The 16,492-nt window shown below is 31.5% G+C and overlaps 1 protein-coding gene across 1 annotated transcript in view; it reads left to right on the top strand.

Annotated features, from left to right (window-relative positions):
• The window catches only part of CNTLN (centlein), a 284,907-nt gene that overhangs the window by 134,972 nt on the left and 133,443 nt on the right, over window positions 1-16,492 (top strand). Inside the window, 3 exon segments of the mRNA XM_039240930.1 lie at window positions 5,630-5,806; window positions 7,624-7,749; window positions 16,278-16,399. Coding sequence (XP_039096861.1) covers window positions 5,630-5,806; window positions 7,624-7,749; window positions 16,278-16,399 — 425 coding nt within the window.

Genomic DNA, 16,492 nt, shown 5'->3' with positions numbered 1-16,492 from the left:
TCCTCGAATATAGAAATTCATTTTAGGAGACACCATTAACAGGTACACTTTAAATATTTAGATTCGCAAATTCTGAATGTGAGGCATATCATATCCTTCTGGAAAACTTGATTGTATTCACTTTTGTAATTTAAGGTAAAAAAAAAAAATCTGTAGACAAATCACTTTGTCGTTCCATTCTAATTTTTAAGTGAGCCCACTATTAGTTTACTCTTGGGATTAGAATCTGTAGTCAATGTGTATATTACAGAGTTAGCACTCTAAACACTCTTTTATGACATATAAATATCACTGATTTTTGTCACTGCAGTATGATATTTACATGCCATAGAAGAACCAATTAGCTTGTGGTTGCTCAATTTTGTAATAAAGATAATGTTGTTATTCACTGGATATGACTGTAAATCAACAGAGCACCCATTTATAACCCATTTATTATTAAATATGGTATATAGAAGTAAAGTTCTGAAATTGGATTTTTCACTTTTATTTGTTCACTAATTTGGCTGAACCACACAAGTGTTTAGATAGTAAAGGAAAGTTTAACTTAACTGACTACTTTATAGTACTGAATTTTGCTATAATGTGACATTCAGGTGGCGTTTATGAGAGGAGATGGTGATATTTTAAGTGTAGTAAAAAGCTTCATTATTTTGTGATCTCTAAATGCAGTCTGAGACTATTTGGGTTAAAAGTGAGTGAATGGAAGAAATGCAGATATTTATATTTTTAAAAAGTGTGTGCTAGCTGAATTTATTGATATGTCATTTATTACTCAATTTAGTAGCCTTTCTAAAAGTGAGGTGTAAATTTAAGCTGATACACTTCACTCCATTTGTGAACTTTTATAATATGACTATCTTGATTTATGATGTCGTGTTGACTTGATATTATTTTACTCTTTCCTTTTTAAAAAATAATATTTGACTATTATTAAAGTCATCTGTTTTCAAGTGGTGGATGATTTAGCTAACAATGTTTTATAAATTGGTGGTAGATATATTTCTGCATTTCTAGAATCAACTTAAATAAAAAGTCGAGTTTTTGTAGGGATTCAGGCATTTCATGAGAAGGAAATTTTATATACATATATATAAATAAAAATTTTACATATATAAAATTTTATGTATGTATATACTCCAGTATATATTATATATATTTATACTATGTCTTCTTCCAAGAGGATTTGAGTTGATTTTCAGAGAACAGTTTTTCAAGATGTCAGTTTCTCTGATATATACATATACAGATTAGAAATTTTATATACATACACATATTACAGATTTTAAACACACATGTATGTTTAATGTATACTTAATTTTCAGTGAGATTAGGGGAAACTATTTCCTTTGCTGAGGTATCATGCCCTTTTATATGTTTTCCTTTGCAATAGGCTACATTATTGACAGGTTTGGAATTTATAAATTTCTTAAGATAGTATGTGTGATGTGCTTATCTATAGCTAGGAACTCAATTTTTTTTTTTTTTTACTAAATGGTAGCTACTATTTTAATATAGTAGGAAACAATAAGTTTAATTAAAATTTACTAATAAGGGAAAACAACTTACAATTCTTTGTGATCATTATGATTTTGAAATGATTTTCTATTTATTAGGCATTATTCACTCAGTCTCTATTCTATAATGCTATGTTATGTTGCTTCAGCATGACTAGATATTTTATTTATATAATTCTTAAGAGTTATTGACACAACATTAAAAGTGTCCCATGTCCTCCTTCTACTCTACATTTTCTATAGGACTTTTTGATCAAAATTACCTTTGTGGATCAATGTGAAAGAAAAGTTATATATTAATAATGGTCAGGTTGAAGAGAGAGTTCCATTTGGAGGCATTTGGACATCTACTCCATTGATCACCTCTCATAAGGATTAACTACGGTCTAGCACTGTACCATTCATTATCTTTTAAGACTGAACTATAGAGGTGAAAAAGGATTTTTGATATTAGAGAAAAAATTGTTGATACAATACTAATAACTTTTAGTAAGAAAATTAAATTTTGAAATATCTAGGATTTTAAGACAATAGAATGAACTTCCTCAGACAAGGGGACTGATTGTCTTCATTTTGGTAAGCCTTCAATGCAGCAGTTGAAAAGGATAATGAAAGTAAAGATATATACATTTCTCATATATATTATAAGAAATATATTTATATAATTTTTAAGTTTTAAGAGCACACTTGGTATAGTATGGATGGGGGACAAGAGGGTAACTTTACAGTGGAGTAGTCTGACAAATGCTACTTTATCTAGGTGATCAAGGTCAACATCAGTTAGTCAAACCATGTTGATACTATGTGCCTTTGATATGATATAATGAAATACTTTACTTCTATGATCTTCCTTCTCTGAACTCATAACCCCAGTCTAATCATGAAAAAAAATTTAGACAGATTCCAGTAGAGGGATATCCTACAGTGCCCTGCTTTTCATTCTACTCATCAAAACTATCAGCGTTATTAAAAGTAAAGAAAGTCTGAAAAACTGTCACAGCCAAGAGTTGCTGGCATAAGTGAATGTAATATATTGTGGATGGGATCCTGGAACAGAAAAAGGATGTTATGTACAAACTTTGGAGATCCGAAAATGTTACAGACTTCAGCTAAAAGTAATATGTGGATATTGGTTCATTACTTGTAACAAATGTATCTAATTTTAGATGTTAATAAAGGGGGCTTGGATGAGTAGGAATGGGAGGTATAGGACTCTCTCTAGCGTCTGCTTAGATTTTCTGTAAGTATAAAACTGTTCTAGAAAATGAAGCCTATTTTAAAAAGCAGATTAAAGGGCAGAATTACAGTGGTTTTCCTTTTCTTTTTAACATCTGAGTAGTATAGCGCAAAGTTACCACTAGTGAACTGTAAGGGATGAGATTATAGAAAGACTTTCATTTATATTTCTCCAATCTAACCGGAAAATTTTATATATTTTATATTTAACTTTTATTCCTTTTATTCAAAGAAAAATTTACATTTTGAAAAACTTTTAGTTACATGTTAATTGTAAAATGTATTATTTTAATAAAATTTAAATTTAATCAAAATTTATTAATTCAAATAAATATGAAGAAAATAATTCACATATAATTTTTCCACTCAGAAATAACACTAAAAAACATTTTAAAGTTTGGTGAAATCTGTTTCTATATAGTATATTCGTTGGTAACTTGTTTTTCTCGTTTAACAATTTATCATGGATATCTTTCTGTATTAACCCTCAGCATGACTAGAATGATGCTAAGCCAAAGGCTTGATACATTTTTATGTGCTTTGATACATATTTCAAAATTTCCCTAGAAAATTTGTAGGTGTTTACAACTCCCATAATCATGTTCTCAAAACACAGGAGCCATAAACTGAGTCTGGCCAACATTTTAAAATTAGGAGATTTCCCTTAGAAGTCCTAATTCCTTCTTTTGAAAAATCAGCAGCAGTGGCAGTGTGGCCCACATTCATTCCTAGGAAAACAGTTGGTTGGAGCTGAGTTGCTATTGCCACATCTACCCTCATTATGCTCTGAGGTGAGGCAGAGTGTCATTTGTCATTTCATTTTACTTATACTTTTAAAAGTGGTCATATTAAGAGCAATATGAAATATTTCTTGTGCATATTCACTCTGGCAAAAGTGATACAAGGCAACAGAGGGGGAGAATAAGATTTTTAAAAAGTGGGAGCATGTGTAAGTTATTTTGTGGATGTAAAAAATGCATATACATGTTTAATATGTCTATAGAGCATCTCTGTTGAATGAATTCTAAAGCTATAATTTTAAAACAAACTAAACACAACCCATTTTACTTATTTACTTACATTATCTTCCTGGCTTCTATGTGAATTTGAGTTAATGACTACTTTTATAGTTTTTGAAGTTCTGTTAGTGTTTGTTGAAGAATTTTGAAGGACTGCTCCTTACAATGATGATGATAGCCTTTTGGATCATTTTTAATGTCTTCATGAGTATTTGAATTATTTATCATTGCAGCTTCTTGACGGGATATTTGTATTTTTGTATTCATATCTGTTCCATATAATTCATTATTAAATAAATAAACTAAACTGATTTAAAGAACATGGGGTTTCTTACTGGATACACCAATAAAACTAAAGTTATGTTACTTCCATTTTATTCTAAATTTTTGTTTGTCTTTGAATAACTTATCTAAAAACACCTTTGGTAAATGATGGGATATTAATATATTCTTCATAATTTTATTTAAAGGAACCTGGATAAGAGCAGGTAGCTTTTGAAAACTGTTTAGATTGGCAGCCAAATCAAATGAGATAGTTATAAACATTATAAATTTGCTTACACGATAGGAGAATATAAAATAAATAATAGTCATGGTGATTGGGCAGGGATAGGGCAAAAATCATTTAGAGTGTGAAATGAAAGTGCTTGAGGTACTATACTTTGATAGTTAAAGAAGAGTACTGGAGTAAGTATTTAACATATTGTAAATGTGGTAACAGTACAATATAAACAACACTAAGAAAAATATTTAGCCGTATAATAGAATAAAGGTTGGGAAACAAATCAAGTGATTTAAGTAGACAAAAGTGTAAAAATGTAAATAAATCAAAGATGACCTCTCATAATGATTAGAAGTTAGAATTAGGACAATTTTCCCTATTCCCTTAAAAATGAAAGAAGTTAAAACCAGAAAAGGGTAACATTTTCCAGCATTGGTTCAGAAAAGTTAAACATATGTCTTCTTCTGATAGCCCTTAGGTATATCATTTAGGATGGATAAGGTTTTCTATATTTTAAAGGAAACTATTTTCAGGGCTACTGGCTCTATACCTAGTGTTAGAATCTTGTGATTATAATCTTGACTTTTTTGCTGGAAAGCAACAAAAACTTTGCACTATGAGTTAGTGTTTTTGGTCTTTGTAAGTGGAGTGGTTAATTTGAAATATGATATGTGCATGGATTTTAATGATCTCAAATATATTCAGTTAAAATGGTTGTAGAATTTTATAGAATGCTCGTTTTCATGAACTAACATTTCTTGAAGACTTCCTACGTGTTTAGATTTTTTTTGTTGTTGTTACAGTGTGGTGCTTACCATTAACAGATTATCTGACATAGTAATAAATTTCAAAAGAATACAGTGGACTGTATTGACTTTAAAAATATCAGAGTCCTTTGAGTTGAAGTTATTAAATTATGATACACTGAAAGATAATTAGATTTATAGTGCTGTTGGTTTCCTTTGATCAGGTTTATTCAGTGGTATTGTGTGACTCATGATGATCGAATGGTAGGAATAGTATTTTGTGAAGAAATACATATGTGTATAATTGTATTTTTGAAAAATTAATTTACATATGAGTGGTATATTTCATGCTCTACCATGCTTTAAATATTTTCTTTTGCAAATCTGGATGGCACTGTTATTTAGGAAAATATTTACACAGACTCTTGGTTATTTGATTGGAAAGTGTCATTCTATTAGGATAATAGAAGTTTACAGTTTATTATTGAAATGAAATTTTCCTTCTCTGAATACTTAGTTATATAATGTAATATTATGTATAAGCATTTGCACATATATAAATCATATAGAAACATGCATATATATTTGCACTTACACTTTTTTTAATAGGTATCTCAACGGCCATCTTTATCAAGCTTAGAAGCTTTAATGGTCTCACAGAAGTCTGAAATTGAGTATTTACAGGAAAAACTAAAAGTAGCAAATGAAAAACTGTCAGAGAACAAATCTACCAACAAGGATTCCTCAGAGAAGAGCATCTGGACAAGTACTGAGAGAAAACATAAGGTAGAGACTTTTTGTCATTTTGTGAATTTGTCAGGATGAGGCTGGCAAGGCAAGCATTGAAGTTAAAAAACAGCAGCATTTACCTCTCGTTTATATTTCTGGAAGCTTAAAAAAATGTTACATGCCAAGTGCTTGATAAAAAATTGTTGTGAGTAGAGAGTTGTGCCTTTTTAAAAACTAAATAATATATTACTAATTTAATTAAATATATTAGCAGTATTATAGCTGTTTTGCAGTATATTAACATTCTTAGGTTAAAATATTTTGCTAAGTATTCCTCATGCATCTACTTTATAGATAAGCTAACCTAAGCAAAAAATAATTTTAAAGTAGTATTAGTTGTAAAAGAAAAATATATCTTAATGTTTCTATTTCATTCAGATATATTTAAAATACTGCCCATGTAGATATAAACTATAAAGTAGAATTTAACATTAATTTATGCAGTTGTGTAATTTCAAATTTAAGGGTAAGGCACACAGAAATATAAGCAAATTTTCCATAGCATGTTTCTCATTTATTACTGTCTAACTTTCCCTTTAAGTAGTATTTGTATTATAGTGTATACACCATAGTATATATTCATCTTATGCTACAAAAGATTCTATAAACACTGACCAATATACAAATTTTATAATATCACATTGTAAATATTATATAACATTGTAAATATGTAAATTCTAGAGAAATAGAAAAGTAAGAAATTTTAGAAATATTTTTCTCACACTTGTTACTTCAGCAGTAGAAAATAATGTTTTTATAAACAGAAAACTATGTTTTTCAAGATCATTGTTTTTAGTTCTTTCCATTTTTCCATGAATAGAACTGTCTTAATAAAGGAAGTATTTAAAAAGACCCAAGTTACTATTATAGTCTTATTTACTCCCTGTAATGTTATTAGTAGTTTTCAGAAGAGTGAGCTTTATACATGTACATATGTATTTATTTATTTGTACATAACTGCATTATGCATTTCTTGCGATTTTGGAGTAGTTGCAGAGTATTGAGCTTTATTTAATTGAAAGAAAACATTCCTAAAATGGAGATACATTATAGGGTCTAATTTGGTTGCTTGCTACAGTGCTGAAGTTAAAAAATGTACCACTTTGATGTTTCGTTGCTTTTCACAAAAGTCAAGAAAATGAGAGGGATATTTGGAACAAAATTTTCTTTCTTTTTCATAAGGACGTGCAGTAAGTATGAACAATATGTTGCCCAGCTTAATAGTTGCTCTCACACCTTCCTTCTCCAGATTGGTATATGAAGCTGTACATAATATAAACACACATTCTTGTCTCTGGTTAGCCACATTATAGTTAATGACCATATGGTCATTATGGTATAAGATCTACTGTCTGTTGTATTTATATTCCTCAAGCATATTGTTCCTTCAACTTCACAGTGTGTTAAACTATTTCAAAGGGAAAAAAATCCTTTCCCTCTTGTTTCTGGTTGTCCTATCAAGTGTAACCTTGGACCCTTATAGAGCAATTAGACCAGCCTCTATCCCCTCCTTTGTAATGAGGTTTCTTGCATTTCTGAGTCTATAACCCTTTAGTCTTCCCTAATGGGACATCATTATTCTGAAAGAAACAATGTAAATGTAAATGAATATTCTCATTAACGAGTCACAGAGAAACCTTTAGCGGTAGCACTGTGGTAATTCCGCTTGTTATTTCTCTGGTATTCCATGCATGATTTTTTTTTTTTTTTATAATTCATTATTAGTATTCAAAATTACTTGTTCTTTAATTTTGCATGTCTTTCATAATCCAGTGTTCCAACCAGTTCAACCATGTCCTTGTTTTATTCTCGAGGAACCACCTGTGAAACGTTCAAGGTCTTTGTCCCCAAAGGGTTCTTTCACAGACTCAGAGGAGCTGAGGAAGCTGAGGAAAGCTGAAAGAAAGATTGAAAACCTGGAGAAGGCACTACAGCTAAAGGTGAACATTAAATCCTGTCTTTAGTAATAACCTTGCGAAGATAAAGATATACCAAAGTAAACATTCACTTCACAAATCACTGCTTATCATTCATCTCTCCTGAATTTAATTACATGTATAAAAATGTATCATCAGTTGGCCTTGTTTCTCAGATTTCTTAGAATAATAAAGTAACAAAATTTGCTGCTTGAAAGTAAGTTTTTATTCACTACTTTAAAATTGTTTGGGAAAAAAATCAATTTTTTTGGAAAAAAATCAAATTATTGGGGAAAAAATAAAATTGGGAAGATTTTGGCTCAATATTGGGAATACATTGTTTACAGTTCCCCAGAGACCAAAAAAAAAAAAAAATAGAACTATAGCAAATAGAGAATTTTTCATAACTCTTTATATATGATAAACATATAAAAAGAAAAGTGAGTTAAAAGCTATATTCACCTAGCTCAAGTCACTTACACCTGTCCTTTAAAGAAAAATTATATAGTCAAAATAGCAAATATATTAGTTTTCCCATTTGACTATATTGAGGGCTTTTTTATTTTTGAATTTAATATGGCTAAACTTGTCATTCTTTATTCACAACTATCCAAAGGCCTATTCTATTTGCGATGTAGGCATTTAATTTAATTTCAAATAGTTTTAAGACATTTTATGACAAGGCCACTGTTTTACACATGATTAGAATCCAGTACATTTAAAGCTCAGATTCTTTGTCATATAATATAGCTTAGTTACTCTTAGGGAGAAAAAGATTTGACTTACATTATGTGTGCTGTGGAACAAGATATGGTTTTGAGGGATAGTTAACCTAAGCGACAATTAATACTTTCTTTTTGCCTTTTCACTAAACAATAATTTATATTTATGCAGAGTTAAACTATTAGCTCTAAAAGAAAGGAAAATTATCTCTTTTTCTACGAAAAATAAAATGATCAGATGACATCACTTTGCTAGTATTTAGCATACTTGAAATTTATACACCTGGAGTTATTGATTTATTTAGTTAGTTGGTTCACTTATTATTACCATTATTTTTTGTAATCTCTATACCCATCCTGAGGCTTGAACTCATAACCCTGAGGTCAGGAGTCACATGCTCTTCCAACTGAGCCAGCCAGGTATCCTACGCCTGGAGTTATTTGCTAATTCATTTGTTTACTTAATAACAACTTACTGAGCAGTGCAACTAGCCAAATGAGTCACTTGTAAAACAGAAGACAAGATAACTATCTATCATCCAGGACCCTTTCTCTAGTTAAGAAGATGCTGCATGAACAGTGAGAAGCTAGTATATTAGTGTAAACATGGGAGTACACACAGGATATTAAGGGCATGCTTAGGAAGCCAGGTTTTCATCTTCCTCCTTTTGCATAATTCTTGAAATTCACATGCCAAGATTTCTCTCCTGTATTTCTGGGTTCATCAGAGAAGCAGAAACAATAGGATAGAACCCTTTCAGTTTTGCCAATGAGGTATTATTCTGAAGATCTATATCTACATCTGTATCTATCTATCTATCTATCTATCTATCTATCTATCTATCTATATCTATATCTGAGTGACAAAGAGAGAAACAGAGAGAGAGAGACTTATTTACTATAAGGAATTGGGTCTTGCAAGTATGGAGTCTGAGAAGTCTAAGATACAGTTTTCAAACTGGAGATCTGGAGAGCCATCGGTATGGTTTAAGTCTGGGTCCAAAGACCTGAAAACTGGGAAGCCGATGGTGTAAATTCCAGCCCCAATCTGAATCTGGGTCCAAAGGGACAAAACCAATGTTTCAGTGAAAAGGTAGAAAGAAAGAATTCTTTCTTATGCAGCCTTTTATTCTATTCAGGCCTTCAGTGATTTGGATGAATCCTATTACTTTGGGAAGGACAATACGCTTTACCCAGTCTTCTGATTTAAATGTTCCTTTTATATAGAAACACCTTCAACAGAGATACCCAGAAAAAATGATTAGCCAAATATCTGGTTAGTCAGGCTGACACATAAAATTAACTGTCACATATCCCATTCATTAGTAACAGATCTCCACTTACTTGCCCCTAAACTCTGTGAGCCTTGGACAGTCCCTTGTTTTTGGCAGGAGAGAGTAGAGCGATTAAGACATTTTTATATCTACCCTTTTCTACCTCTTGAATTTCTTGTTTCAAAAAGAGTCTCAGAAGCATTGTACTAATTGGTCATTCCTTTGTCCTGACAACCACTCTTTTGGATGAGGCTTCAAGCTTATTTTCAGAGTACAATTCTTTATTCACACAATTTCTTCTTCATTTACACTTTTTCTGTGTTCCTTTTTGAAGTCGGTTAATGATAATTATGAATTTCAAATGTATGTTTTCTTTTATAGATTTGCAACATAAGGGGGAAATGTGAGCAGATTATTTTCATTGTATTTTGTCATTTAGTAGGAAAAGATTTCTTGTTTTAAAGGACCAAATAATTGAATGAAAAAAAGCACTATAATCAAGACTATTTATCAAAAGAAGTGGGTAAACAAAACCTGCAAAGTAAAAGCAATTCCAAAAAGAGTGATTGGGTCCAGGATACTTTTTAATTCATGGCCTTATGTTAGTAAGTATTCCTATCATATTTAGTGAAGACACAAAACTTCTTCCTATATTTCTCTTAATTAGGCTATAATATTAATATTATTACCATTGCTCAAGTACATGTGAATATAAGGTAAGATAGGAATTCATGATGTGTCTCTAAATGTTTCTTGGGGCTGCTATGGCAAACTACCACAACCTGCCTGGCTTTCAAGAGCAGAAATTTATTGACCCAAAGTCTTGGAGGCTACAAAGTTCCAAAGTCAAGATGTCAATAGGATTAGTTCCTTCTGAAGCCTGTGAGGGAGAATCTGTTCCATATCTCTCTTCTAGTTTCTGGTAGTCTCAGGGGTTCCTCTGCTTATAGATGGCACTCTCCCTGTGTCTTCATACTTCCCACCATCTTCCCTCTGTGTGTATATGTGTCTCTCTCTGTCTAAATTTCTCCTTGTTATAAAGACACCAGTCAATTGGATTAGGACCAATCCTAAGGATCTCATTTTAACTTCGTTATGTCTGTAAAGACCTTATCACCAAGGGATTAGTACTCTAACCTACCTTTCTGAAGGGGATTTATTTCAACCCCCAACAGTGTCTTACGGTTTTTAATGTGTATTTTTTGGTCATGGGGCTCCTTTCGTAGACCATTACCCATTAATACCTGTTGAATTTTTGTCATGGACTCTCATATTCTATTGAATATGACTCTGCCAGAAGCTAATGGGAATATGACAGAAAAAGATGTTCTTTGCTCAATGATCATAAGCAGTGGTTTAAAATCTCATTTTTTAGTGCTTATGATATCAATGTGTATTGTGAATCTATAAAAAGGTATAGATAATTTATTTCCCAAATCTACTTAATAATATTATACCTATTAATATTTCACAAAAAAATATTTTCCATGGAAGATACCTGTTGGAAACACTAAACTAACATAGGCTCCATGGCACAATAGATAGCTGTGAGCGCTGAGCCTGACATAGGGCTTGAGCCCATGAACTGTGAGATCATGACCGGAGCCACAATCAAGAATCGGATGCTCAACTGAATGAGCCACCCAGGCGCCCTGCAGGAGACATTTTAGGTCCCAAGTTGATCACCAAGGTGGATTGTAAGGAAAGCAGGAGAAATAAGCTTCTCCAGATAACCTCCACCATTGAACATATGTATGTGCCCTTTGATATGTTGAAATGATGCTCCTTATTGTACCAGTAGTGAGTCATGCATATTATTCTAATACTAGTAATGAATTTTGTAAAAATATTAGTACATTATCTTATTTAGCTTATTTCTGTAAATAAGCTAATATTTGTACATATTTTCAAAATGAGTGACCAATGTTATAAATAAAAGAACCAATAGTAATAGAAGAAATGAAAACTATTATTCTAAACATCCCAACCATTTCCAGATCCTGACTTCATAAGTGTAGTGAACTAACAACTTATAAACTATAATTTGGAAAGCAATGCATCAGAGTTTTATGAAATCTTTACCGTTCTTGGGATCACTAATGCCATGAATCTCTGCCTTCTGAACTTTAATGCATTTGATAACTTGATTCTATTAGCACTTTTCTATACCATTTAATAACATTGGTATGTCCTTTAAATACAGTTTATATGTCTTTTATTTTTCAATGCTCAATATGCATTTTTATAAATTCAAGGTTATACACTTTGCTGAAATTAATCATCCATGGAATCCTTGATATTTTATGAAAGTTTTTTTTTAAACTTTTTAAAAACCTTGCTATTATTCTGTGGAGATTGAGCCACTATTTTATTAATAGTACTCATGCTCTTAGGTTGCCTCAGGCCTGTCATGGAGCCTTTGACCAAAGTAGTAGATTAGATCAAGACTCATTTTTGTTCTTATGAACTTACAAGTAAAATTGCAGGTAGCATGAAACAAAGTCAGTTGATACAATCTTTCTATTTTCTAATGTTTTAGTAATTCAGACTTGTTTGTATATAGAAATTAGAGCCTCTAGTTTAGCTAGTTTGACTGCAAAATATAGAGAAGGTGGTCAGTAAGTGTTTTATCGAGTGATCTAATTAATAAATGGACCTAATTCATTGACTCCCCTTGGAATATTTTTGAGTGTATCCTCTTGAGAAAATGTAGTGTTTAGTGATATTAAATATATCTGCCAGTCTTTACATTTGATTTTGTTATAAGATCTTTGGGTACAGTATTTCCCAAATGAAGTACTATGGTTTTGACTTAAGGTATTATAGTCAAATGGGACTTAAAGAATCGTAATCCAAACTATGGTTAGCTTGTATTTGTTAGAATATTATAAAAAATATTTTGATTATTCTTTCTACACGTTAAACATATCTTTTGAGATAGTTAACTTTTGCCTGAAGACTTCAGCTAAATCTGTTCTTGCACTAATTTAGGGAAAAATGTTTTTCTTTGAACATGTATTATCTATGTATATATTTATCTATCCTGTATTTACATCTCTCTATAATTTTGTCTATTTCTAAAGTAGGCCAAAGGAAAATAGTCTCTAGGACTTATTCAACCCATGTATTAAAATTTGTTTGTTACATTCTCAAAGGACCAATCTATGGATGAAACTGCATTTTAAAATAATAATTGTTATAAGTTATGCCTATCAAATTGATTTGTGAAATAATCTCTAGTTTACTTTCATTTTTAATAATTTATATCTTAGTAATTTTGTAAGAAATATGGAAATACTCTAGCATTAGTTGTAGTAAATTATGAAGCATGTAATCTTAAAGGAGAAAGCTCATCTATAAAACTACTTTCCCATAATCACTACTTAATGGAGGGAACCCCCTATTTTAATTGGTATAGAAAAATCGAAACTATTTGTTATTATGAAATATATTACACCAAGGTTTTAGGAAGCAGAGGTAGCCATGGTGAGTGCTTTGTTTAAGTGTTATGCGTAGGACAGAGTCTGGTACATTTGGGTAACATTTAGAACTCAGGAAATTTTTATTGAGTCTTAATTTTTGGTTTAATAGCATAAGATAGTTGATTTCTATATAAGAACTAGGGAAAACATTGGGTATAAATTCAGTGATTAATGGTAGCTGAGGCAATACTGGAAAATGTTAAAATAATGATAGTACTAACAATATGAAACTCCATTTGTTCCATAGACTTAACAGGACTTTTGTGAAAGACAACACAAAAAATCTGAATATCCCATTTGATTAATTTTTACTTGTTGGAGAGTCTTTTAGTTTCTATTTACTCAGAGCTTCTAGGGACTCTTAACACAGACTTTTAATGATTCCCAAACACTGGATTTGTATGTAATCATTTTTAAGAAGTTCATTGTAAAATAAGAGTTTATGGGGAAGGAATTTAATTCAATGAAGAATAATTAGAGAAAGCTATTTTAGAATTTAACAAAATACTCAGCCTAACTGTGTTCATTTGAAAATTGTGTTTTGGGGATACCTGGGTGGCTCAGTCAGTTTAACAGACAACTCTTGATCTCAGCTCAGGTCATGCTCTCATGGTATGGTTTGTGAGTAGGGTTTATGAGTTTGAGGCCCATGGCAGGCTCAGTGCTGACAGTGCAGGGCCTGCTTCAGATTCCCTCTATCCCTCTCTCTATCCCTCCTCTGTTTGTGCTCACTCGTAGTCTCTTGCGCGCATGCTTTCTTCCCCTCCCCCAACATAAAGAAATAAACTTAAAAAAAATTGTATTTTGGCACGAATCTTTTTTTAATACCTATACATTTCTTATAATTATTTTATTAATAAATTTATAATATATCCTGTTTAAAATCCTAATAAGTTAGTTCTTAAGCAATTCTAATAAACACAATGAACTTATGTTCATTTATGAGGAAATAACATTATTAATTACTACTTTTCTATTTGGTTAATTTAAACTATTTCCCATACTTAAGATTATTATTGTATAAAGAAGTAAAGTTATATTTGGATTGTTTACCAACAGTAGGGAAAACTTAAGGTCAAGGGTATATCATCCCGGGGCATCTGGGTGGCTCTGTTGCTTAAGCATCTGATTTTGTCTCAGGTCATGATCTCATAATCTGTGAGTTTAAGCCCCACGTTGGTCTCTGTGCTGACAGCTCAGAGTCTGGAGCCTGCTTTGGATTCACTGTCTCCCTCTCTCTCTGCCCCTCCCCTGCCCACACTCTGTTAACAAATAAACATTAATTTTTTTAAAAAAGGGGTAAATTGTTCTTTTGTCTCAGAAGAAGAGGTATAAATAGATTTTATTTTAAAGATGGAGAAACTGGGACACACTGAATTTAAGTACGTATGTCAAGATAAAATTTACTAACTTTGAGCAGGAAGAGTTGAACTCTTATCAGCACTTAACACTCTGCATGGAAGAGACTCTTAATATATGGCTCTTCAGTTGAAATGAACAAAATTCAATTCAGTATCCTGAATTTTTAACCATGGTATTAAACCATGCTACTCTCTAGCAAGTTTGCAGTAACTGCAACCTGTTTATCTTCTTAAACTCTTCAGATAACATTTATTCTGATTGCCCCTTTAAAGTGATGCCATTCTCATGCTTTTTCATCAAGTACTTCCATTTCCAGATGGCATACATATGCTTGGTGCACACAGGACTCAAACACTTCCTAAAAACTACTTGAGAGATTTATTGAAGTTATCCTACTAGACCTATATTCAAAGTGGAATGACAAAATATCCATACTGTTGAGACAGGTAGAATTGCAATAAAATAATACAAACTCTGTAAATATTATCTCACTGTTGAGATGAGAGGTAGTTGGTTCAGGAAACCATGAATTTGGCTTCTTAATGATAAGGGCATCAGGTAATACCTGGGAAGAAGAAAGAGAAAGAAGCTAACTTCTGCTTTGTGCCTCTTTCAGGCAAACACAGTGCCAGTGGCTTTACCTGTATATTTGCTCATTTGATTTAGTCATCCTCATTTAAATCTCTGTGTTCTTTTCAATATTTTACTGAAAAAGAAATTGAATTAATTTAAATATTATTCTTAAGATTATTCAGCCAACATGAGAAAGCTCCAAGAATAGGTTTCAGGTTTTTCTGACTGCCATGTGTCTTCTTATTTCACCTCACCATATAATATTAGAGAGTACCTGTTGCCTCCACTAAATAAATATAGAAGTTCCTTCATGTAGAAATATGAAAGAGTTTAAAAAACAAATTTGAAATTCACATGGTTAAACTCCAGAAGCTATTTTACTATGAAAAACAGTTTATAAGTAACATAGATACATCTTCTAGGAACTGAATATTTGGTTTTTATAAGTTCATTTTGTGGGTATATCTAAATGAAAACATATTTCACATACACTATTTAGAACATTTAGAAATTGCTGACTTTAATTGTCTAACCTATTAATGTTTCTATGACCTCTTCAGAGTACAAACTTCATTCAGTTCTTCCATTTCCATTCTGTCCAGTGCAGCCCACAATGTTAAACTGTGCTACTTCAGACATAGGCCCAAACTGATTTTTTCCTCCTGTGTTATCCTTATGCTTTATATTGAGCTAATCATAAATCCATGGGCAGAATGCTTCTCTGACAACGATTAGTGTTTTTACACTAATTTTATGTGTTTATAATTAACAATTTATTTTGTTATATACAGATAAATCCTTTTGATGCAAAAGAAAAGAAATTAAAATTCTGTAAAATTACCTCATAAATATTTCTATGTGTACTAACTGACTACAGGGAAAGGAATAAAACTGATCTGATAGCAAAATTTTGAAATTACTGAGCTTAAAAAAATGCAGTGAGTCCATTGAATTTACCAAGCAAACCTATTTTGTGACTTTAAGATTCCTCCCCTTTCTTCTGTTTAAATAAGTATTACAAATTAATTTATATTTACTGTTTTCTCTCAAATTTCATATTTAGATGGGCAACCTTTTATTTGCAACATTATACTCATACTTTTTAAAAACTTGTGTACTTGCTTTTTTGTGTTTTACAGAGCCAAGAAAATGATGAGCTAAGAGATGCCCATGAAAAACGCAAGGAAAGGCTACAGATGTTACAGACCAACTACAGAGCAGTAAAAGAGCAATTAAAACAGTGGGAAGAAGGCAGTGGCATGTGAGTTACATAGCTCATAAAGGCATTTCCCCTAAATATTAAATGGAATGGAGTAGCATCATATAGGTGTTTTAATGGCTTTTGTTTGATTTA

The sequence above is a fragment of the Hyaena hyaena genome, unplaced genomic scaffold (assembly GCF_003009895.1).
Source record: "Hyaena hyaena isolate Hyena2069 unplaced genomic scaffold, ASM300989v1 scaffold_185, whole genome shotgun sequence".
NCBI lineage: Eukaryota > Metazoa > Chordata > Mammalia > Carnivora > Hyaenidae > Hyaena > Hyaena hyaena.
The sequence above is the reverse complement of the archived record's forward strand: the minus strand, read 5'-3'. Positions and strand labels throughout refer to the sequence as shown.